We start from the raw sequence: 24673 nt of genomic DNA, 5'->3' as shown, positions 1-24673 counted from the left end.
TAATCCAGTTGAGAACAAAAGCCTTGTTGACCTTTCAGTCAAGCATTGAGGTAACAGTGGACGTACAAAGGGGAAAAGGTCTTGGAAAGGTCTTGATCAAGGACGGGCATTGTTGATACATTAACAGCGTCTTGTATCTTTCTACTTCGTTGTCGTGTTGCGATTACATGTTGGCAGAGAATCGCCGTTCAGTTTAATCCTAGGTAAAGGACAGCACATCAAGCCTAGGAATCTAGTGGTAGTTTATCTTTGCTCTAGTATAATAGACTTTAACCATCAGTCCCTGCTCACCATTGCCTACTCCCCTATCCCCACATCTAATCCCCTCTTCACAGCCTTCACAGGAACAATCATACTCCATTAGAGTCAACTGCAGAAAGGATGGCCTAGGATCGCAACCTAAGAAACCCACTCATAGCTCAAAACCGGAATCTCAAACGGCTCGGCGGTACAAGTCGCATTAAAGGCCGCATCATGCACACACTCGAGCGGGAAATCCGTGCTGCCCGAATACGTGATCTTGCGTCCATCGTCACAGGTAAGCGCATGCCCAGCGCCGAGGACATAATCCATATGCCCCGTGGAAGAGTCCTCATTCGAAGTCCCATAAAACGAAACAATCCGACCGAGACCGCGATCCGCGTATCCGCAGTTACTCTCCCCATGCGCAATATCGTGCACGCGATAGCCGATATACTGATCGGCGCAGGTGAGTCCATCCGCGAAGTCGATGTGGAGTGTTTGAGGTGGGCCGTAGCCCCAGGGTTGGTAGTTTGGCATGCCCGTGTAGCAGACGGGCACCCAGCTCCCGCCGACGGCGGCGCAGGTGGCTTCGTTGGGCTCGCACCAGTTGTTTCCGCAGATACAGCCCATGGCATTGATGTCGGCTTCGTTGTGGATGCAGTCGAGGCTGGACGAGCCGTTGTACCAGCGGAAGTTTGTCACGCGCCAGGTTGGGAGGGGGCAGCCCGTAGGTGGAGTGATAGAGCGGGGCCGCAGGGTGAGGGACGTGGCGAAGGTGGAGAGGGAGAGGAGACCAGTTGCGATAGTGAGGAAGTTCATTTTGGAGGTTGGAAGATGAAGTTGGAGGGTTGGAGGTTTGATTCTAACAGTCCGAGCAGATCAGGGAGAGATTGGCTCTTATATACTTGTATCCACGACAAAGACAAGCTCAGCCCAAAACCACCTATGCAGCTTCAATGCAAGTAAGCATCAAGTAACCAAGTACGTTGACTCGTACGAGACATGCAGAAGCTGGATCACCCTATACGAAAACGGTATCCAAGACACTGTGACGACTTAATGCAGATAAGATAACCTGATGTCCGTGCGCCTGATGCGTCGAATTTTCCCAGGAAAGATCGCGGAGTTCCCGTCGCAGAGCTAGCGGTCTCACTCCGGAGCAGGGTTCCTGAAACCTCGGCGGTTTCTGAGCCTGAAATTGGATGATCCGACTGGTCTAGAACCAGACTATATGCAAGATTTAAGACATGAGGCATACTCTACTGGGCCAATTCATGCAGAAGCGGGGAAGGCGACCTTTTGCTTTTTCTCTGCATGATCACGGCGCAGTAGTGCGCTGCAACGGTGCAGGGGTTTGATAATGACAGCCCAATCACATACCTTCGTTCTTGGCCACGTTCTCCCTCTGGGCAAATGGACGTATTTCATTGTACCACGACATGAGACAGAACATAGACACAGTACTATTTTGTGGCGAACTGGAGAGTCGCATACTCCAACTGAGCTTGTTCCGCGACAAGAATAGCCGAATGGACGAGATACATCTGGGATTACCCGGGTATCAGTCGACCAAGTCACTAATGGGTCGAGGACGAGATCCATGGCTGTCAAGTTGGTGTGCATACTCAATCACGAGATTATTTCGCTCGCTCGCTATCTTCGAGAGTGAAACCCCGCAGCATTCAATGAAGACTTTCTGGTCTTCAACGGGAAATTCTGCGCTATGTGATGAAGAAGCGACTCACCGAAATATAGGCCTATGGTGAGGCCAAATGTCGAAGCTTTTGTGTCTGAATGCCAAGCCTTGCGGTCTAGCAACCGTCTTCTGGTCACTGGTCTGGAATGGCCAAGGGTATCGCTTCTCTTTGGTTTGATGCCTTCGCCGTGCCGAGACATAGCAAGAATGCTGGTCGCTGCTCGATTGTATGCAGAAGGCAGCCAAGTGCAAACAGACATCTACATGGCCATGAGTAGAATAGAGTCGGTTCCATGGTCAGGAGAGGTCAGGAGAGTCGCAACTCTCTATATCCCGCTATATTCCCTCATTTGCTAACATCATTTCACGAGAAGGAGGAACTCCGACCGAGGGACTCCATTCTGAGGACAACTATGAACACCTGTGGTAGAGACTGAAAGTTGCTTCTCTTGTGATTTCAGGTCTTAGTCCAATTGCTCTACTGTTGGTGGTCGTTTGCATATGGACGAAAATCAACCAGGGCTGTCAGTGTTGTCACCTCAAACGGGGGAGATGCTTCCATTCGAGATCTCCAAACAACAGAACTTTGTTCGTGTAACTCTAAGCCAGGCTCCAGGTCCACGAGTGAGTTGGTGCCTGGGCTTTTTGCAGGCCGGCGCTAGGCAGCAACGGCAGCCTTGCCAGGCGCCGCGGTTGTTTGCATTTCCAGCCCTGATTCCAGTGTGACCCCTGAAAAATCTGCCAATTAACAACACAACGAACCACAAATTCATCTTTCTTTTCCCCTCTAGCGCGCACTTTCGACGCCTCGCTTGCGGCTCAACTAGACCACGAAGGCTTAGCGTACCAACTTGGAAGCCGGAGCTTCCGTTCAAAGATAAAGGGCCCACCGGTCCCTGAAAATCCCTCGCGAATCTCAAAATATTTTTTTCGCGTTTGCTGCCTCCAGCTCCTCACCACCTTTCCCCGCCAACTGATCAAGATGGGCGCTCTGTCGACCATCTACCGCCTCGTCGCCCTCCCCCTTTTGACGACTTGGACGCTAACCGCCCTCTCCTTCGCCGCCCTCGACGTCGTAAACACGCGGCGGAGCCTCATCGAGCCGATCGCGTCGATCAGTCTGCTCACGTATCTCGTCTGCCGCCTCCTCGTTGTCTCCCAACCAACGCCCCAGAATGAAAATGAAAGGAGCATCGCCCACATCCTCACAACCGCCCACCTCAGATCCCCTCTAAACGGCCTGATCTCCCTCCTCTTCGCCATCTCCTGGCTCTACGAGCTCCTCTTTAAAGCCGTGTGGCTCTTCTTCGTCACGGTCCTCGGCGGCGCATTCGCGACGGCGCTGTATACCGATGCGTTTGTTCAGACTGATGACGGGTCGACCGAGTCGGAATCAATGTACGATGACAGCACTGAGGCAGAAACAACGGCGCTTGCTGAATTCGATGAAATAAGGGCGAAGACGGGCGTTGACCCTGGCGCGGTCATTAAGATGATTCCGCCGAGACTGCTAGTGTATGTTGTTGTGCTTGTATGGTTAAATTTTGCGACGCTCGGGGTTTATATTCTGCGACATGCGTGGAGGTCGTTGAGGGTTGTTTTCGGGGCAAGCAGGGAGGAGGTGGTCCAGGATATCAAGAAGGTGACGGCGGCGGCGGCGAGTGAAAACGTACAGGTGGAGGTTGAGAAGTCCACTTGACTTGAAACAAAGATATCTCCATGAACGATGATGATTTCGTGAAATATCAAACAAACCCCTGCATAGTAACAATATCATACTTCGGATCTCAATCTGCTACAGTTAATGGATTTGTACTGCAGCTTCATGATTATGCGTGCTGGGAGAAGGGGGGATGGCTATTTCTTATTCTAGTTCTCATCACATGGCTTTAGATCTGTTCTACCTGTCAGTCCTAGACTCCAGAATCGGGCCAGCGGGGCGGAATTATGTCCTCTCCAATTCTGGGATACTTACACCCTCTCCCCATCCTCCCAATATAGCGGCCTTTCTAGCCCCAGGAATGGGCCATGACGGAGTAGGATAAGGGAGCCAAGCCTCTCTTAGCGGCGGTCAAGTGATGTTGTGGCCATTTCGCGCTATCTGATCCTCGTATGACCTGTCCTCTTCCAAATGATTCCACTCCGATAATGGACAGCACCGTACAAAGCTACGCTCCCCATCGAGCTTCTCCTCATTTGCGCCCAACACCTCAGCGCGCGGGACTTACTTGCCTTCCTTCAAGCTCTTCCACAGCTAACCAGCCTCCTTCCACAACACGTATGGCAGAGCAGGGATCAGGAAACCGGACAGGCCATCCTCCATCTCCTCGCCTTCAAGGGGCTGGCGGAATTACTATTAATCGCCCTTCAAACACCAACCTCAACCTCAACCAAAGGGACAGTAAGGGTCGGACGGCGTTATCCCTCGCCGTCATCAACAACCATGAGGCGGCCGTAAGAGTTATCTTGTCCGACACCAGAACTCTCCCCGATACCCGGGACCAATACAGCCGAAGCGCGCTGTCCTACGCAGCTCTCTCGGGCCAGGTGCCGATCCTGAAGATACTCATGTCCCGTGAGGACGTTTCCCTGGAAACCACGGATGTATTGAGACAAACACCACTACAGAACGCCGCGGCGAATGGCCATCTGGATGCTATGAGGGTGTTTCTCCGACGGCTTGAAAACGCGGTGGATTCCAACCACAGGGACGCTTGCGCGAAGCAGGCGCTCTACACCGCAGCCACATACGACCGCGTAGAGGCGTTTCTCTTTCTCCTTGGACTCCTCCCCGGTATCGAGTTGGACGACGGCTGCAACGGCGGAAGGACGCTGCTTTGGGTTGTAGCGCTTTCGGGAAGCGACGTGGTTGCGAGGATGCTGCTAGACCGAGGCGTTGATGTCAATGCCTGTAGTTCCACCGGCCAGAGTCCGCTATCCATCGCGGCGGAGCATGGGAATGAGCGGGTCGTCCAGCTGTTACTCGAACACGGTAGGGTAGATCTTAATTCTCAGATGGATGATCATGCGTATGGATGGGGGACGGCATTGTGGCATGCAGAGGTGAATGGGCATGAAGCTGTGGCGAGGCTGATAAGGGAGAGGGGCGGAGTGAGTAAAGGGCGTTTGTATTATTATAGACATTCTGGGAGCCCTGTGAGCGATAGTAGTAGTAGTAGTAGTACTAGTAGTAGTAGTAGTAGTAGTAGTAGTAGTAGTAGTAGTAGTAGTAGTAGTAGTAGTAGTAGTAGTAGTAGTAGTAGTAGTAGTAGTAGTAGTAGTAGTGACGGTGGAGTTGAGCTGTTCGGGGTCAAGTCGCCGGTTTCGGCTTCCTAGCTTTGTTTGCTCTGGTTGTCCTGGTGATATCTGCTCGTACCTGCCGTATCTGACGACAGGGTCGTCCTTTCCATTCTTAAAGTGTTGACGAATAAACTTTGAAAATGCTTGTTGCCGATGACATGTAGTTGCTCCTCGATTTCAACACCACCGACTGTCCTATCACTATGCTTTTATTCTGCAAAATTCCATGCCACGCGCTCTCCTATGCGGTGAATAAGTCGGCTCCTAGAGATATCCCAGGCCACCTCTTTGTGACAGGATATAAAGTGCTAACCAAGAATTATCCTAAGCAGGTCCCCCATCATTGTGAGTCCGTGGACTGCGATGTTCTCTTCGGGTCCAATTCGGTTGAGCGTTCGCCCAGAGGCAGCCCAGCCATCGACGCTATATTCCGCCCATTTATGAGGTGCATGGGTAAACTTGATCTGCAGGGATATCAATGAAGAATCTTAACCGGGGTCACTTGGCTGATGGCTCAGCAGGAATTGTACTGCTGGATTAATAAAACAAGGGACCTGTTGATCATAATCTGGCGATCATGCCCGTTCTAGATGCTTACAGTGCCGCGCTTATAGCGACCTTGTGAGATTGTCTAGCTATGGGGCTTCTGCCATCTACAAACCCATGGCGACCTTGGAATTCCCTAGAAGACAAGTCCCAGGTATGTGTCAGTCCAACATCCACGCTTAAAGGAGTCAGTCCGGCACCCCTCTTCTGATCTCACTCATCCAGGGGTCTAGAACTGGCAGATGACATATCTTTATACTATCTTCGGCTTCGATTGCACATGCAGTCATCCATATTGTTTTCCTTCAGCTCTTTCGCGGGTAGGTCTTTGAGTTAGGAAGTAGTGGTCTAAGGCATCTTTGCCAATGCCTCCTCACTATCCCTAAACGAAAAGCACGCCGAATTCGAGGCACCATTCCCAACGTGATGAGGACCGGGTCACACCTGGAGGACGTTCAAGATCACCCTCTCCAATCGCCTACCTAGCATCGTCCGGCAACGCAAGCCGAAGGAGGGTATATGGAGAAGTATTCGTCTCTAACTCGAAATGCAATACTACGTCTGTGGCTCTTCTGCCCCGTGCACAATGCAGGAGTTGTGTCCGATTCTTCACATCTGGGGCCGGGAAGCCGTACACCATGTTGTGCTAGGTTCTATGAACCACTGTTAAGATTCAGTCATGGGCTTTTATCGCAAATCTAGATGCGAGTTTCCAGCACCAGGACTTGACAGGGCACCATACATCCATGTACCTTTCTAGTGGAGAGTGTTCCTGAACCTGTCCACAGCAGCGAGCGACAAATATCCGATCCATTATTGGCCGGGTGGAAATAAGCAATAATTCAGGCGGGCTCGGAAGATATCCGACCCCAGAGTGGGGGCTGTCGGTAGAACTTACTACCGACAAGAGATAAATGCCCCTTTCCCCGCAAATTGAAAGTCACCTTAAACGTGAATTGAGGCCAGACCATCTGTGAAGGAAGGATGTCGGATCTGCGATTATTGTCCGTCCAGGATGTCCTGCAGCATAACCGACCCGACGACTGCTGGCTCGTCATCTCCGGCGAAGTCTGGGACATGACGGAATTTGCCAACGAGCATCCTGGAGGAGCTTCAAGTGCGTTCTTCTTTCGCATATTATCGGGGGCACACTGTTCTGACCATATCAGTTATCTACAAGTACGCCGGCCACGCCGCCACAGATGCATTCCTCGAAGTCCACGCGACGTCAATCATCCGAGAGAACCTCCCCGTCCGCTGCCTGAAGGGGACCCTCGACCAGTCCACCATCACCCCCGAATGGCAGAAACCGATCTTGAAGTCACAATCTCCAGGGATCGAGAAACCTCCACTTCATTCCCTGATCAACAGGTCCGTCGGCCCCTCTTTTCTGTCCCATCGGATAAAAATCCGGTCTGACCCCCACCCCTCGATACAGCCACGACTTCCAGCGCGCCGCAGCCCTGGCCGCCCCACCAAAAGCCTATGCATTCTATTCAACAGCCGACACGGACTGCTGGACACGCGATGCAAATGAGGCAATGCTCAAGCGGATCTTCTTCCGGCCAAGGGTCATGCGCGATGTCTCGACCGTCGACCTCTCGTCATCCATGCTGCGCATCCCCATGTCGATGCCATTGTTCATCTGTCCAACCGGCGTGGCACGGCTAATCCACCCAGACGCAGAAAAGGCCCTTGCGCGAGCAGCAAAGAACACGGGGATTCTCGAGGTCATAAGCACAAACTCAGGCCACCCACTCAACGAAGTTGTCGCCGAAGCACCGGGGTATTCATTCTTCTTCCAGCTGTATCTCAACAAAGACCGCGAGAAATCTCGCGAGCTGCTGCGCAAGGTCGAATCCCTCGGCCTCAAGGCAATCTGGCTCACCGTCGACGCCGCCGGCCGCGGCAAGCGCGAGTCCGACGAGCGGATCAAGAGCGATGAGACGGTGATCGATCCCGTTACAGGGAAACCCGTCAAAGCAACCGGCGGACTCACACGCGTGATGGGCTCCTATATCGACCAGTCAATGACATGGGACGCAATTGCCTGGATCCGCTCTGTAACGGACCTCCCCATCATCCTAAAGGGAATCACATCAGCAGCCGATGCAAGGATCGCATTGGAGCACAATGTCCAAGGGATCGTGGTAAGTAACCACGGCGGGCGGAACCTGGATTACTCTCCGCCGTCGATTCTGGTTCTCCTTGAGATGCACAGAGCCTGCCCCGAGGTCTTCGACAAAATGGAGGTGTATATCGACGGCGGGTTCCGACGGGGTAGCGATATCCTCAAGGCGCTTTGCCTCGGCGCGAAGGCTGTGGGGATTGGGCGGAGTTTTCTGTATGCGTTGCAGTATGGGACGGAGGGGGTTGAGCATTTGGTCGAACGTGAGTCTCACCATCTAGTACTTGGCTATGCGTTTATTGTTCGTATACTAATCCAACTCGCATACAGTGCTACGAGGAGAGATGGAAAGTGCCATGAAGCTGCTGGGTATCAAGGATCTGTCGGAAGTACATCCTGGGATTGTGAATACGTCCGACGTCGATTACTTGGTTTCTTCTGGGCCGAGCCATCCATATATAAAGTGGAGGTCACGCCCGCATCTCTAGGGTGATGTCTGCGATAGAATTACAAAGGGCTTCCTGGACCAACTATCTGCTCCTGTACCACAAAAAAGACCCTCCAGTCGGCGGAGCCACGTAGAAGACTCTGCCAGCTGTGTGTCGGATGGCCATGTAGATATATCACGCAGTGTAAAGCCAGGACACGCTCCTTCGCCGCAGAAACCCGGCTGACTAGCATTAGTTGGCTGGGGCATTTCGGGACAACAGAAACGCATGATTCCAGTCAAAGGCGCGAGGTGAGGGTCACCCGTTAGCGACATCCACGGCACGGGCTTGTTTTGGGTCACTCAATCCCTTCCTCCTGGTATATCTCCCTGGCGATTCAGGTCCAGGCTTAGCAATCAGCTCACCTTCATTGAATCGGGGCTTTGGGTCCGGACTATTCCTCTTGTTACAGACTCCAAGGCCTGGGTTAGTCCGTACGTTCTCCAGGGTCCTTTCGACAAATTGATTAAGGGTTTCATTCGATGATTAAACCAGGGCATGAAGCAGTGTTTCGAAAGTTCACATCAGGATTTCAGTGGATATAGGGTATTTAGGATTTGTCTACGGCAAAAGGGAAATTGTGGTTCTGGGATACTGGGCGACCATCAGGATCCTCGTCTTCCAGGAGAAGTTGTTATTGACTCGTGTCAGAGTAACCCAACGGTAGTCTACAGTAATATCAAAGTGTCTAATCGCGAATCCCTCTCAGACACCTGGAGCGGTGCGTGTCGGGGACCATCCCAATTAGCCTACCCGTACCCCTCAGCTATATATTTCTGCATGCGGGCCACGAAGGATAAAATAACACACAGACGAATCACTTCTCACTGTCGAGTAGTACAAGGGTGTATAGCCTGAACCCCTTAGGGACGAGATATGTTGTTGTGTACATGTCGAGTTGGAAATAGCTTAGAACCTCGTACAGTTCTCGAGCGCAATGTAAGAGTCCAGATTTCTACACACTATATCCTACACCCTGTCCTTCCCGCATGCAGACTCTGCTACCACCATATGGGCGACAAATCCGCTCTAATGCCCATACGAAAATAAACGAAGACAGCCACGATTCCTTGTTAGACGTCTAGAATGTTCCTGTCGCAACAATATCCCAGCGACCGGCTCGCCGAGTTGCGCGATACTAACAATGCTCCTCGACCGTTTTGAGCGCCGAGAGTATACCACGGCAGCTTGAGATCCTGTGTGCGAGGCTGTGTGACGCCCTAACCTATGTTTCGCTCACTTCCCAGCAGCGATACTACAAAGATGGACACATCTCCATTCGGAGAGAGAATAGTTATGCCGCTGCCAGCCTGCTCCATCCGATGCTGCTGCCCTAGAAGAAAGCAACCCAACATTCCAGCGCGTGCCGCTTTGGCACTGCATGATCAACCTGCCGACCCACCAGTCCTCAACCCATGATGGCTGCGAATTCGAGCTCCAAACAACACCGGAGGTGTCTAGGATTACCGCCCCAATTTAGACAAAGGAAAGACATGAATCCGATTACTAGTACGTACAGCCTATTTCACATACTCGAAACTCTGCTGAACAATAACATCCTTCTGTATCCCTGCCCGCTCTCGCTCCTGTGAACTACCTCCCAAGGACGGCTCCCTCCCACCTTCGGCCTCAACGGTCGAAAACAAATACGCCTCATCCGTACGCGCCCCGCCAAACGACGCCATTGTCGCCGTGGGATCCAAGCTGCCCTTCTTGTTCGCGCTCGAGAGCTTGTTGTAGCTGTTCAGCTCGTAGTTTCGGCGATAGCTGCCCGATCCCGATTGCGATTTGAGCTTGCGGGTGACGATGTAGGAGCTCAGGGTTGGGAGGCAGGCGCAGATGAGGCCGATGCCCGCTTCGGCGTTGCTGTGGTAGAGGAAGATAGATGGTTAGCGCGGTGATTTCATTCTTGTCGGTAGTTGAAGGGAAGGGGGATTTGATAGAGGGGTAAGTAAGCGGGGTTGACATACCCCGTGAGCACGCAATGGATCCAAAACCACGTCGTATCCGGCGTGCGACTCTCCTCAACCATCATCACCAGCCTCCAAATACTAAACCCCGTCGCGAGCCCACCGGCGCCCAGAATCCCAATAACGCGCAACTTCTTATTCAGAGTCATCTTGAGCGACCAGAGCATCGGGATCGGAAGAACCAAGATCCAAAAGTCGCTTATCATACTAATCGTCGCGTCGGCAATGATTACTTTGCGCTGGTCGAGGCATGTCCCGTTCGTAGCTTCGACTCCGTACCAGTATGCCGAGATGGGCTTGCAGAAGAAGATCTTGATGAACAGCGCGGGGATGTAGTAAAGGAGGAGGACGACGATGGTCCCGTAGACGAGCATGACCTTCTGTCTGTCTACGGCGAAGATGCGGAGCACGACGGCCAGGAGAGCGACTTTTATCACGAAGACCATGGGGACGTAGACGAGCGTGACGGCGTAGGAGGCCTAAAGGGGGAGATGTGGCGGTTAGTGGTGTGGATGGAGGGCTTAGCTGGGTTGGCTCTGCCTGTTGAGGGGGATTGATTGTGTTGATACCTTTTGGAAGTTGATCATGTCGCTCTCCGAGACGTCCCATGCGTGGTAGCCACCGCCGTAGTTGCCCACTATTCGTATTAGGTCTCTTTCTGAGATATATAGATGGGGAGTTTTGGTGTACATACGTATAATCATATTCGCGCAGAACCCAACAAAGAGAACCTATAAGAAGAATACAATCAGCACAATCCACGGACTCTACCCTCAGGGCAAATTACCCATCCAAGAATGGTAGTCCCTGGTAACAAATGCCGTCAGTATAACCCTATTCCATGAAGATATACTCAAGTCAAACTCACAGTCCTCCAATTCCAAAGGCTTCCGCAGCCTTGCCTTGACGAGGAACCGCAGCGCCACGACGATCGTCACGACCACGAGGCAAATGACTTGCGTCGCAAAGTTAACCGTGTGGATGACATCCTCTGGATTCTCGAGGTCTGATACCTCGCCCGGAGGAGCCGGGATGGCTGGTTCTGACAGCGACATTCCGTGAGATCGATGTCCAGCCTCGGTGCTGCCGTCAGCAAGTCAGGCAGCCTGGCGATGGGAGCGATCGCAAGAGGGCACTGGCCCTGGGGAGTTCAGAAAAACAGCGAAGAATCCAGGCAAGGGATCAAAAACCGATCAGAAAGGAAGCGAAACATAAGAGGACACAGTCCTCCCGAGATCCTGGTCCCGATCGGTGTTCTCAATGAAAAACACTGGCATCGAACCCTGTCCAACAGCCGCTCGTGGGGAGCGGAACCGATGACCGGGGAATTGCATTTATCGATTCGCATCCAGCCTGCCCAGCCCGTCCAGGATCAAGGCAGCACATCCCTGTCGATTGTGAAGCACCCAAGAACTATTGGCAATCGTGCTGGGCTTTCCAGAGATTCGTCGCGCAGTTGCCTTGTCTGTCATTCGACGCAAGCGACGCCCAGATACGCCCAGATCTGGTTCGACGAGAGACGGGCCATGTGGGCCGTGCGGAAGACGCCATTGACAGGGATCGGCTTCCTTGGGGGCCACGCCCGAAAGTACTGGCGAAAAACATTTCCGAGGTGAGCGGAAGCTGTCCGGCTGAACAAGAGACCCCATATCCTCGGGTACTGTCGAGTCCCTGTTGCGCTGGTTGTTGTGAGCAAAGCAGTCTGTTCGGCCTGGAATCGGATTATTTCCAGCAGCATCCACACTACATACTCCCTGAAACCTAACATCCGTCCCCTGGGCAGCACCAGGGCGCTCCCCTCCCGAGGACGGAGTACGATCACGATCACGATCCCCTCCCCTGTCTCATCCTTGCCCTGCCGCCCCAATCTCAAAGTTCAACCAGCGACCGTCAAGGTTCGCGCAGGATTTAACGCTTGTCTCTACGCGCCCAATCATCCTCTAACAATCAACCGATGGACTCCATTCCGGACACTTCCGCCTGGATTCCGGAGCGCCACCGCTGATCCCGCTTTGAAGAGCCGCGAATGACAGGTCACATCGGGCCTGACAGATCCACTTAGCCTGATGACAAAGACAATGGCGTTGTGGGACCACAGCTCCGGAATTACGAGGTTTGATTGAAACTTGAATGCGATTGTGGGCTGTGGGAGGCGGAATTATTATCCAGGGTGGGCACTGTCTATTTGAGTTTGACGAGCGGGTGGGTGACTGGGCCGAGGGAGACGGCGGAAATGAGTGTCTCACACTCTCATCCATGATGGCAGGACATGGACGGCGAAATTATTGGCAACTCCGGAGCTGTCGCGGTGGGAAGTGGGAACGGGGAACCGAGGGAATCTGGGAGGCTGCGGCTTGGAAGCCGTTCGTCCCCTGGTGGGTGGCTTTCTGCTCGAGTCTTGCTGCAGGCATTCACTGCATTCGGGCGATCGCTCCAGTGTGTTCGAGGCAAACCCATGGAATTGACTATTTGCTTCTTATAGGGATCTACATCACAGGCACAAAGTAAGACGCATCACATGCATGTAAAAGAATTTGTCACGTTCTATGTATAGAGACCAAATAGGTATATATATGTTTATTTGCCCGGGCCTCCGCATAGTAACCATTGCCACATTGCAGAACCATTGCACATCCTCACCCCGATCTGAGAGAGGATCAAGCGATCAAGACGAGTTCGAGTTATCAGCGCACGAAAATGCCGATCCTATAATCGGTTTGTCAGTGGCACCCCACACACCATGCCGAAAATTCGGGAATGAATACATACCAATCAACCCCGTAGCATACGCATCGATAATCTGCTTGACCACACCATACGTCGCACCAACCAGGAAGAAGATTCCCAGAAGCACGAGTCCGATGTGCAAGGCATATATCACCTTCTGAACGAGTGAACCCTTCCGATAATGCCCGTGGTCATACAGCCAGAGCAACCCGGGGAGACTCATAGCCAGCGGCGCGAAACACACCGAGCCTACGAGCGCAATCAGGTAGTTGAAGATCGGGATCGATTCGGCGAGGATAAAGGCCAGTGCGCCGAGGATCGTCGTGCAGGAAAGCCACGTGCCCCAGTGAATTACGCTGTTGGATTGCAGGTGTGCTGTTTTGCCGAGGATGCGGACGAAGACGTATTTTGCGCCGACCTGTGCGTTGCCATGAAGGTTAGAGGGGGAGCGGGGAAGATGAACAAGGAGTTGTTGGAATGCAAAGCTTACATGCAGGTAGAGAGTACCGCTGACAATCAGGCCGATCAGGGCGACGCCATACGAGACCATCTTGATCGTCTGTCCTGCGCTCTACATCTCAGTCAGCCAACTCGTACACCCACGAAAATCCGAATCAAGACTCACCCCAAGCGACGGACTAGCAACCCACATACCGCACCATCGATAAACAACAAGCCCAAACGCCAGGTACGACGCAGTCACAAGTGTCATACAATAGTACAGCGGCTTCTTGTACTCCTTTGGATTGCGCATTTCCGAGATGACAGGCAGAAACGCACTCGTCCCCGCCGACGAAACGAAAATCGTGCTCGACGCGACCATCCCGCCGGCGAACCCGGGGTTGTTGATCGCGACGTAGCCCAGGTCGTAGGGGCCCTCTTGCGGTGCGGCTGCTGGTCTGTCGCGCTGCGTGACGCCGACGACGACGATGAAGACGGCGATGTAGATGGATAAAAACCCGACGTAGGACAGCCAGCCGACGTGCTCGAGTTTGCGGATTGAGGCGGTCGCGATGATGACCACTGTCGCGAGGAACGACCACCAGACTGTACACGCGGCATGGTGCGAAAGCGCATTAAGCGCGGTCGACACACCGACGATGCCACTGCCCGTGACAAGAACGTAGCCGATAATAAACAGTAGACCGGTCACTTCCTTGCCAACAATCCCCAATGCCACCTCGGCCATATCGGCAATGGAATGGCAGTGCGGGTGCTTGAGGCGAAAGTTACCCAGGATCACAAAGCAGTACGTGTTGAAGGCGCCCCAGGCGACGATGCTGATGGAGCCGCCGACAGCGCCGAGGGCGTACAGGGCCGAGGGGAGCGAGAGAACACCGGTCGCGAAGAGGATCTTGGTAAAGATGACGGTTGCGTTGAACCAGCCGACCTTGCGGAAGTCGACGCCGGTGCTTGTCTTCTTGAAGACCTCGCCATCTTCTTCTGAGGAGAATCGCTCTTCGCGCGGACTTGGGCGCGACGAGTCGTAGGCCTCGTGGGCTTGTGTCTGGTCTTTCTCCGCCATTGCAAGAGCGGCACGCGATGCGACAGATGCAAAGAAGGCAGAAGAGAAAATGGTGACACGAGGCAAAAGCAAAAGAGAGCAGGGATGTGAAAGTTAGATGCAAGGGGGACTAAAGGGCATGGGGTCTGGAAGCAGTCTCGCCTGCCACTGCTTGGCTCGCCGCTCCTTCATCCTGTCCCACTTGATGCGAGATTATCGAAGCAAGCGAAGTTGTTTCGATTTCGAATTCAAATTCAAAAAGTACGGAACAGCAAGAGAAGGTCTCAGCCACTGGTGGGCACTAACGCAGCTACTAAACATGGGGATGCAGCGCACTAGACAAGGGGCGCTCGCTGTCCCTGCCGTTTCCAGGAATCGACCGGAAAAACAAAGGAAAACTGGGTCTGAAGTCGATGGTTCGTGTTGCACTGTTGCATGCGTGCTTTTAGCGAGATGGCGATAACATGCAACGAATCCAATCAGAGAGCTCATTCCTTGATCAATTCTCTTGGTAGTATTACACGTGGAAAAGCCCGTGGCTTACAGGGAATGAATGTATAGGGATATCAGCGCAGATTATTGCCAATGCAGACGATACGTTTCGAATAAGAATGTCCTGCGGAAGAGCCTTGCATGGTCGTCGAGTCATGGCTAATGCTCATCACTGCAGCGAAGTCAGTGCGAGCGACTCGTTCAGTGAGCACAATGCAACACTATGAAGTGAAGCTGTCTGGAACTCGGATGCACCAGTGTCCCCGTCTTATCGCCAACACACGCACCACGCACCACGCCCCACCAGCTCTCGCGATTGGGCAATGCGATCCCATCCCTCGTTCTCCCAGGATGGGTTGATCATCCACCTCGTCGCATTGCCCAGAGCAGCGATGTAGCTTCCCCTCTTTGCTTCCAAGTACCTCGCTGTCCTCCCCTCCCTCCACTTATCACCCCGCATGCGCACACACTCTCTCCTCTTTCCATCGCTCCTTCTCTCTTCTGTGCGCAGAACAAACCCCACCTACTCCTCCTTTTCCTGACCTATACACAAAATGCCACACAACACCGACAAAGCCACCTACCGCCTCGGCGCAGACGTCGGCGGCACATTCACAGACGTCTACGCCCTCTCCCCAACAGGTCTCATCGCACGCGCAAAAGTGCCCACCACAATTGAAGACCAAAGCATCGGAATCCAAAACGGCATCCAGCGCGTCCAGCAAACCCTGAAAGAGCAGAACACCGACTTCAACGGCAAATTCCAATTCATCCACCACGGCACAACCGTCGCGACGAATGCCGTCCTCGAGGGCAAGGGCGCGCGCACGGGGTTGATCGTTACGGCGGGACATAAGGATATTCTTGCGGTTCGCCGGTCGCAGATCCCTGGCGGTCTCGGGGCGTGGTTGCATTATACCCCTCCGGACCCGATTGTCCCGCTTGAGCGGGTTATTCAGTGCACGGAGCGCATGTCTGTTGAGGGCAAGACGGTTGTTCCTGTTGATGTTGATGCGCTTCGCGTGGAATTAACGAAGCTTTGGGGGAGCGAGACGGAGCGGCCAGAAGCCGTAGCGATCTCGCTGCTGAATTCGCACGCGAACAGCGGGCATGAAGACACCGTCGCCGACCTCGTCCGCGAGGTCCTGGGAGCCAAAATCACAATCATCCGCTCAAGCGACGTCCTCCGCGAAGTCGGCGAGTACGAACGCACCGTGACGACATGCACGAACGCGCTTGTGAAGCCCGTCGTCCAGACATACCTCAGTAACCTAGCGACCCTCCTCGCAGGCGATGGCGACGTCATTCGTATCCTCAAGTCGGACGGTGGGCTCACGAGCCTGGATCTCGCTGGACAGCTACCCGTCAACATCCTCATGTCCGGACCCGCCGGCGGCGTCCAGGGGGTTGCGGACGTCGTGACCCGGAACACCCCATACAAGAATCTCATCACCTTTGATATGGGCGGGACGTCCACGGACGTCGCGCTGATCTACCAGGGGAAACCGCAGCTCCGGCGCGAGACGGTCGTCGGCGAACTGACCGTCCGCTCCCCGGCTGTGGACATTCGAACCGTTGGAGCTGGCGGTGGTTCCATTGCAAAGTACATGGACATCTCAGAAACACTCCGCGTCGGACCAGAGAGCGCAGGTGCGACACCAGGTCCGGCCGCGTACAACAAGGGCGGGACCGAAGCGACCGTCACAGACGCGAATCTCGTGCTGGGATACCTACCAGATACCCTCCTCGGCGGCGAATTCACCCTCAACGGGCAGGCGGCATGGACGGCTGTCGAGGGGATCGCGAAGCAAATGGATCTCCCCGTGACGCAGACAGCCGAGGACGTGATTAATCTGGTGAATGAGACCATGTACGGTGCTCTACGCCTCGTCTCGGTTGAGCAGGGGTATGATCCCAAAGACTTTGCGCTTGTTGCGTTTGGGGGCGCCGGTCCTCTCCATGCGAATGCCGTGGGAAAACTTCTTGGGGCATGGCCGGTCATTGTGCCCCCTTCTCCGGGGACTCTGTGTGCCCTGGGTGATGCGACTACGCGGCTGAGCCACTCGCAGTCGTCGTCGTTTATCAGCCAGTTGTCAGCAACAGCCTCGGAAGAGGTAAAGCGGCGCTTCGAGGACCTCGAGAAATCATGCAGAGAGACCATGCACGCCTCCAACGCGAACCAGGAAATCCAACTGGATATCACCTACCACATCGACTTGCGGTACCGCGGGCAAGCCCTTAATCTGACTGTCGACTTGGAAAGAGATGATCTCTCGCTGGGAGACGAAGAGTGGAGGAAGGTTCTACAGAAGAAATTCGACCAGCTCCATGACCAGCAGTTCAAGTACTGTCTTCCGAATTTCGAGTTGGAGCTGATGCGTCTCGAGGTCGTTGCTGTTGATGCCAGGCCGCCCATTGACTTTCCTCGGCTCAGCAAGGCTGCGTCGCCCGAGCCACCGGCAGCAGCCCTGGTCTCGAAGAAGAAGATCGTCGTACAAGGCCAGGAAGTCGAGGCAGCCCTCTGGGATCGGGAGAAAGTCAGCCAGCAAGGCGTCCGTCTTGACGGCCCCTGCATCATCACCGAAACAGACAGCAACACTCTGATCCTCCCGGGATACTACGGCGAGATCGACTCGATCGGAAACATCCTCATCCGACCCGTCGACGAGACGACAAGGAGAGAATCAAACGACCAGACCCCCGAAGCTGCGCTCCAGACGGTGCAATCCACCCCATTGATCCCGACCCTCGTCGCCTCGGCACTCGCCTCGATCCGCGGCGAGATGGACACCCTCATGCTGCGGTGCAGCATGTCGCCCGCGATCCGCGAACAGCAGGATGAGTTCAACGTCATCACCACAGCTGAGGGCAAAATGCTCGTCGGGCAGTTTGGCAGTTTCATCACGCAGTTCCTGCGCGCGTGGAAGGGGACCATTGAAGAAGGCGACATGTTCATTACGAATGACACGTACATGATCGAGGGCGCCGTGACACATCTCAACGATGTTATTGTTCTTCTTCCGATTTTCCACGAGGGCAGACTCCTCGGGTGGGCGTCGCAGTTTGGACACTTGACGGATGTCGGCGGAATCGTTCCGGGCAGTATGTCCATCAACGCGACGTCTGTCTTTGACGATGGGGTCCAGATCCCTTGTATCAAGCTGTACTCCAAGGGGACGATGAACTCGGACATTGTCGACCTTCTGTGCCGCAACTCCCGGCAACCCGACTGGTACCGTTCTGACCTGATGGCCATCATCACCGCGTGCCGCACGGCCGCAAGTCGAGTCTGCGAGCTGGCCACACGCTTCGGATCCGAAATCTACCTCGCGGCATGCAACGAACTCCTCTTGCGGAACCGCACCGCCATGGCCAAAATCATCGACGCCGATTTCGACCCGCAGCCCACCACATTCACCGACTTCGTCGACGACGACGGGCACGGCGTCGGGCCCTACGCACTCACCTGCACCACGACGAAACTCGAGGGCGGCCGCCTCCTCTTCGACTGGTCCGGGACCTCCCCACAGAGCTCCCACAGCATAAACTTCTACCTCTCCGAAACAATGTTCAAGATGTTCATCGGCTACTACATGATCGCCGCCGCGGCCCCGGGGACAGTCATAAACGACGGGTTCCACGACCTCATCGACGTGTATATCCCCGAAGGCAGTATATTGAAGCCGATCCGGCCCGCGCCCATCTCGTGCCGGACGCACATGCTCGGACGCACCATGGACGTCATGCAAGCGCTCATCGCGAAGAAGAACCCCGTGTACGCGGCGGCCGCCGGGTTCTCCGACTCCCCGCACTTCTTCTACTCCGGATACAAGCCCGACGGCGAGTGGTACCAGCTGTACCAGATCGGCTTCGGCGGGGTTCCCGCGCGGCAGGCGGGCGATGGGCTGGACTGCCACTGCCTCTTTCCCGCAATCAAATCCATACCCACGGAGATCATCGAGCTGAACTACCCGCTCCGCATCGAAGCGAACGAGAGTGTCCCCGATAGCGGTGGGCCTGGCTTCTTCCGCGGCGGGAACGCGCAGCGCACTCACTACAGGTTCCTCTCGAGGGGCGAGTTCAGTCTGCACGATGACCGGTGGTTCACGAAGCCGTGGGGAATCCGCGGTGGGAAGCCCGGTTCGCGGTCGCGCAAGGTGCTGTATCGGTACTCTAAGTCGGAGAGTGATCCGCCAGTTGAGGTTCTGGCCTCGAAGTGCGATCATGTTCGTGTTGACCCGGGGGATCTGCTCGAGTGGGTGACTTGGGGCGGTGGTGGACTGGGAGACCCGCTGACGCGACCGGCCGAGAAGGTCGCGCTGGATGTGCGGAGGAAACTGGTGACGGTCGCGGGTGCGCGTGAGAACTATGGTGTTGTCGTGGATCCTGAAGCCCTGAGCCTCAATGACGGTGAGACGGAGGCTCTGCGGAAGGAGCTGGCCAAAGCCCGCGATGCAGCGGGCGGAGTCAAGGAGGGATACAACCGTGGCGGAACTATCGAGGAATTGAGACAGTCTTGTCTCAAGGAGACGGGCCTGGCGCCTCCGAGCCCGCAGTGGGAGGTCGACCTTTATGGCCCGCATGTGCGGATCCCATATGTTCAGGAGTGGTACAAGAAGATGAAGGAGGTTGGCGGGTGGACTGGACTTTGAAATGATGAGTCGTTGATAGTGGTTCTCCTACAGCCTTTATGCATCCACCCGTTCTTGACGAGATAGTTGTGGTGGGTGTGGAGGGTTATATATATCGTGCTGTTAAATACGTACTCGAGTACCTAAGAAGGGCTAGGATGCAGATCACACTAGGTGCATCTGACAGAATCTTGATTAGAGCCTTTAAATCCTAAGCACATTACCAGCCAAGCGGCGCGGCGTGAAGTGGCAAATAGCCTGGCGCGGGTATTGGAGAACATGCCTCTAAATAGAACGTTCACGACGACGAGTAAATCTCAAAGAGATCAATAAATTTGGTAGGAAAGATGCAAGATGAAAGCACTGGGCATAGTTACTTCCCTTCGGAATTCCCTAAGCCGATCGCTCACAAAAATCGCTCAACGCATAATCTCATATTGTCGACATACAAATGCCTGACACCGGCTTGTTGGATATACAACGAGTTCATCCGTCCCAGAAGAATCAGTCCCCACCCCGCCGCTGCCATGCCCTATTCTCGCCGACGTGAGCTTAAAGGCTGGGGGTCCCCCATTATCGTGTGCTTCAGGTACCCGCAGAACCCGGCCTGTCGGTGGCCGCGAGGGTCCGCGTTTCCAGGGGTGCACATCACCTACACCAGGATATTGGATGTCTGCGCGGATCAGCGGATACAGACGTTTTTGAGTTTCGGATTCTGGAGCTCTAGAACTGCCAGGTACCCACGTCGTACCTCGGTCGTCCGTACTCGATATGAGATGCAGTTCACGTCATGTCGGGGGCGCTTCTCTAGTGAGTAGCATTTCCTTCCAGGGTATCGGGCGTCGGGATCCATCTTGAAGTTAAGTTACGCATTCCATTTTTTTCTAGAATATTGAAAGTCGTGGTGGCTCTTTGGATAGATACTGGCAACCATGACGTCGAGGCGAGAGAAGTAGGCCAGGTTTCAAGCGTCATAGAGGGTCTTCTCGACTCGTCAAACGGTCACTATGCGCATCAAGTGAACGGCTGCGGTCTCTGAGAGACAATGGGGAATTTTCTAGGTACCGGTCGCAACGAAGGTCAATTCGAGCCCGACAGATTGGTAACGGGATGGTAGGTTATCTTGCTGGTATCGAATCAAGATCCCAAAAGCCCAGTTCCCGCCCACGGATACGGAAAGGCCGGAAAGCTACGAGCGAACCATAGTTGCACTGGCTGATCTGCGTCTGTTTCATGTGTCGGGCATCGACCCAAGCATAGTACTTTTTGTGGAGTCCGGCCTCCACCCATTGACCGAGAAGCGTAGCTAGGACTACGCCCACATGCACGGACCTTGTTCTCGATCTGAAAATCTACGTAAATATGCCATTTTAATTCGCAGTAGGATCCCGCAAGGGCACAGGCCGCAATGGCTTGTCTCGCCAGAACTCTCGCAGCATCTGGCAGTGATTGACGCCACACTAATTATGCCGGGTGTCACTCTCGAAGACATCGCGCCGAGTAGACTTTATTGGAGGGACCTATCAGCACTTGAACAACTGAGAGGGACGATTCCAGCCAAGGAGTATTTCCTCCCAATAATGCCATTTTGATCCAAAGCCACTTGAGCTCGTTCACCTTTTTGGCTGGCTTGCTGCTACACTAGCTGTGAAGGCGCAAGTAAAGTTGGAACAACGCTACTAGACTTGAAGCATTATTGGGTATGTGGAATTGCACTGGCGCGTAATTGTGAGTGGTGGTCGTTGGGCAGGGCGCAAGACTTTGGGATAAGTGGCGTGTAGTGCTTCTTTCGCGCCTGGTCGACAGGTTTAAAATTTGCAGATACGTCGGTCGATGAGGAGATCCTGATCAGCTCGCGCCGTCTAATAATTTTCAGGCGTCGCGGTTTGAGGGATGAACCCACCGGAGCGTGGGATTGGGTGAGGCTGCATGGGGCTGCGCAGTTGGCGACTTCTCTTGCCTTTTTCTCCGCACTGATACTCCTCGATATTGACTCTGGGGATGGACTGGACGGTTGTCAGTCATTTCAGCCTGGATGGCGCACAGACCATCATACAGGAAGCGCCCGGATGGACAACATGCCAGGAAATCATGTGTCTTTTACTGCAACCTCGTACCTTTTCTGGCGCCTGCAGGCTTCTTTGTTGACTCTAAAGTTCATCGACGCTTAGGTATCACCAATATATAGATTTTGAGTTCCTCCTGGTCTGCTGTGCTGATACCGCTCGGGCCTTGTACTTAGACTTAAGTGAGATAGTACCACGACTATTGTCCTTCTACCACACCAAACAACTTTTGCTGAGAGAGATGATTTACTAATGTTAGAACCGAACTTGGCCTAGAATAGCTGTAAATAATGAAGCTCCCCGCCTTACCCACGATGCGTGTCTCTAGGACAGTAGGATTAGAAGATAAACTAATTTAATTTTTACTAGCAACCCTTTTGAGCTAGATTTATAAAGGTACTTTATTTATGATTAGGGTATAAATATTGTGGTTTTTACCGCTTCTTTGTATCTTACCTACTTCCCAATTCCGAGAACCTGAGCCTAGGATCGCAAAAATTCTGATAATATGAATAGATAACAACCTCGGATATTGTTTTGTCTATCGTAGTTCCTTAAGGTAAGCCTGCTGGTTTTAGCAAAGTTATATAACTTTAAATTGACTCTACGTACAGATGTGTGTTTAAGAGCCAACTAAAACCACTAACCTATGCTACTGGTCCTTAGTGTCTGCTGGTATACCGAAGAAACCCTGGGATTATATAAGTCTAGATTACAAAGACTCGATTGCATACCAGCCTAAATAGGAGGTCACTTGCACGTGAGAAAGGAGGGAAACGAATTCGGGAGGAGGCTAAGAGGCGTTTCTTTAAACCCGTTGAGCAACATCCAATATTAGTCAATAGGTTTCTTGAGTAACTACAGCTGAAACTTTTCTATAAGCGGACTCTGTCGCTACCACCAATAAAGCCGCCATCTCGCTACAGCCCGCCAATGATGTTTGGCGTTCTTGATAGAGCTGATTTGCACTACCTCAAAAGGCGCTGCAGCTAGCACTGCTGCCGCGAAAAGGGGTCAGTAAGGGGGTCTAGCTGGTATATTGGAATTCATAGCGTGATAGAAGCAAGCCCTTCATTAAGACCTTGTATGGTACGCAACCGAGTAGAATTCCGCCGTTCCTTACCAGGCACCTGATCACGAGTCCCAGGAGTCAGATCCGGCTTTTCTTGCCTTGTGCAACGATTTTTTGTCCATAGCCATTCTTAGCGATCGAATAGGGCTTCCTTATACACAATAATGTGGAGATGGCAGAGTTAAAACAATATACAGTATAATATGACTTGCAAATTGATATACAAGCGCTAAATGAGTGGAACCCGCTAACAGTCGGCCGAGCTTAAACCTCAGTGAGGAACTCCATACAACGGCTGAGAGCTCTCAACTTCGAAACTACTCGTGGTTCTCAGTAGTTTACGCAGTCGCAGCAATTGACACAGACATTGGAGTCACAATTGACCTCGGGAATAGGGAAGCCGACCTTGGCGCAAGGAGGAAGTTGAGGGATAGATACAGGGGTGCAACAACAGCCGCAACAGCAGGTACTCATGTCGACATCACTGGCACAATTGTTGCCGTAGCGGTCAGTGCAAAGAGGAATCGGAGGGTATTGTCCGCCACCACCAGGGCAGTAGTAACAAGCACAGCTGCCAGAGCCTTCAGGGACGCCATTGTTGTTGCAAAGGTTTGGAATCGCCCTAGCTGCGAGATTGTCTTTCTTTCTGGCAGGGACTGCACCGGCCAGAGCTAGACCCACAAAAGGAATCGCAACAATCGGTTTACACTTCATTGTTCGTATAGAGTTATATCAAATAGGTAGAAGTATAGCGTAAGAGAAGGACGTAGCAGCGAGGGCACTTTCCGTGGGGCACCAGCCTCGATAAAAAAATGCATATGGAGGGTTCCATCAGATCTAGAACCGTGCCTGTGTATTACGACTCTTGTGGTGACATTGCAATGACGCACGGCCCACGCCTGGATTGCTCGAGATACACTAGGATCCTATTCAATGCTTTTTACTTCTTTTTTGGTCTTTCAGGTGTGGGACACTTTGAGTTTGAGCAAGGTAGTGGGGAGCCAGGCCTTGTTTAGCCTATGGTCTTTGCAGTCCATAGCCACAACTTACGTTAATAGCCGGGAATGAGGGATAGAAAGAGACTCTTGACTTTAGAAGTATAAATAGAGTTTAAAGAACTTAAAAATTATTAAAATTTAATATTTTTATGGAACAGAGAAGCGGGCGATATGCTCTAGAGTGACAGGAAACAGACATTCTGGTTATTGATATCAAAGGTAAATATTGTGGAAATACCAGCACTGGTGATTTTGCCATTTATGGTTCCGGCGGTGGTGTGATCAAAACGTAACTCTAACTGGTCTAGACTACGGTCGAAACAACCTGATATTTAAGCAACCATGGTCTACACTGTCCTGGTATCCGATTGGATCTGAAGCGATCCTCTGGACACCCCGTATTCTGTCGTTCCAACATTGGGATCCATATTTTAGATTTCGCTGTTGATATAGCACCACCCTCTTCCTACAAGCCTGGATCAGCATCAGTACTGAACCGATCGCATCCTTTCTGAGGATATTCGAGCCAAATTAGAACATTTCCGTGATTCCCTGACCCCCTGCAGTCTAGGACCGAGGATCATGACTTGCATGCTTCCCCGTCCCATCACTCTTAGTACTTATATTAGATATTCTAGAGACAGTGAGTAGATGCGAAAGCTATTATTTCTAATTCAAGGACCCCGCTGATTGATTGGCATGGTATCGTCCGAAGGCAGTAGCCTAACATGCTTGCATGGGGTCACGTGTAGCAGCCATTTTATTAGTCCGACTCCGCAACTCCTTGTTGCCAACCCACGTTATCTCTATTA

At 53.1% G+C, this 24673-nt stretch overlaps 7 protein-coding genes across 7 annotated transcripts; 3 read left to right on the top strand and 4 right to left on the bottom strand.

Moving 5' to 3' along the window:
• Nucleotides 1-103: 103 nt before the first annotated feature.
• BJX68DRAFT_247889 (uncharacterized protein) lies at nucleotides 104-1151 on the bottom strand. The gene has a single exon (XM_071041838.1). It carries the CDS (start codon nucleotides 1060-1062, stop codon nucleotides 400-402), a length of 663 nt encoding a protein of 220 aa, XP_070893479.1. The 5' UTR covers nucleotides 1063-1151; the 3' UTR covers nucleotides 104-399.
• A 1538-nt stretch (nucleotides 1152-2689) lies between these two features.
• Nucleotides 2690-3834, top strand: BJX68DRAFT_247888 (uncharacterized protein). The gene has a single exon (XM_071041837.1). It carries the CDS (start codon nucleotides 2922-2924, stop codon nucleotides 3636-3638), a length of 717 nt encoding a protein of 238 aa, XP_070893478.1. The 5' UTR covers nucleotides 2690-2921; the 3' UTR covers nucleotides 3639-3834.
• A 2901-nt stretch (nucleotides 3835-6735) lies between these two features.
• Nucleotides 6736-8411, top strand: BJX68DRAFT_198729 (FMN-dependent alpha-hydroxy acid dehydrogenase). The gene is made up of 4 exons (XM_071037531.1): nucleotides 6736-6902; nucleotides 6955-7156; nucleotides 7224-8176; nucleotides 8244-8411. The coding sequence occupies exons 1-4, from the start codon at nucleotides 6770-6772 to the stop codon at nucleotides 8399-8401; spliced, it is 1446 nt and encodes a 481-aa protein (XP_070893477.1). The 5' UTR covers nucleotides 6736-6769; the 3' UTR covers nucleotides 8402-8411.
• A 1507-nt stretch (nucleotides 8412-9918) lies between these two features.
• BJX68DRAFT_247884 (uncharacterized protein) lies at nucleotides 9919-11787 on the bottom strand (the record flags this gene model as incomplete). Its single annotated transcript, XM_071041836.1, has 6 exons — nucleotides 11240-11787; nucleotides 11159-11178; nucleotides 11066-11102; nucleotides 10941-11008; nucleotides 10372-10850; nucleotides 9919-10267 (listed from the first exon to the last, which is right to left on the bottom strand). The coding sequence occupies exons 1-6, from the start codon at nucleotides 11424-11426 to the stop codon at nucleotides 9922-9924; spliced, it is 1137 nt and encodes a 378-aa protein (XP_070893476.1). The 5' UTR covers nucleotides 11427-11787.
• A 1101-nt stretch (nucleotides 11788-12888) lies between these two features.
• Nucleotides 12889-14814, bottom strand: BJX68DRAFT_247882 (putative neutral amino acid permease). Its single transcript, XM_071041835.1, has 4 exons — nucleotides 13724-14814; nucleotides 13589-13669; nucleotides 13141-13516; nucleotides 12889-13077 (listed from the first exon to the last, which is right to left on the bottom strand). The coding sequence occupies exons 1-4, from the start codon at nucleotides 14621-14623 to the stop codon at nucleotides 13037-13039; spliced, it is 1398 nt and encodes a 465-aa protein (XP_070893475.1). The 5' UTR covers nucleotides 14624-14814; the 3' UTR covers nucleotides 12889-13036.
• Nucleotides 14815-15487: 673 nt separating this feature from the next.
• BJX68DRAFT_247881 (uncharacterized protein) lies at nucleotides 15488-16485 on the bottom strand. The gene has a single exon (XM_071041834.1). It carries the CDS (start codon nucleotides 16006-16008, stop codon nucleotides 15544-15546), a length of 465 nt encoding a protein of 154 aa, XP_070893474.1. The 5' UTR covers nucleotides 16009-16485; the 3' UTR covers nucleotides 15488-15543.
• A 33-nt stretch (nucleotides 16486-16518) lies between these two features.
• Nucleotides 16519-19910, top strand: BJX68DRAFT_247880 (Hydantoinase B/oxoprolinase-domain-containing protein). The gene has a single exon (XM_071041833.1). The coding sequence runs from the start codon at nucleotides 16555-16557 to the stop codon at nucleotides 19744-19746; it is 3192 nt and encodes a 1063-aa protein (XP_070893473.1). The 5' UTR covers nucleotides 16519-16554; the 3' UTR covers nucleotides 19747-19910.
• Nucleotides 19911-24673: the final 4763 nt, after the last annotated feature.

This window comes from Aspergillus pseudodeflectus (genome assembly GCF_044049435.1).
Source record: "Aspergillus pseudodeflectus strain CBS 756.74 chromosome Unknown BJX68scaffold_75, whole genome shotgun sequence".
NCBI classification, from domain to species: domain Eukaryota; kingdom Fungi; phylum Ascomycota; class Eurotiomycetes; order Eurotiales; family Aspergillaceae; genus Aspergillus; species Aspergillus pseudodeflectus.
This window is presented reverse-complemented; position numbering and strand designations above follow the sequence as displayed.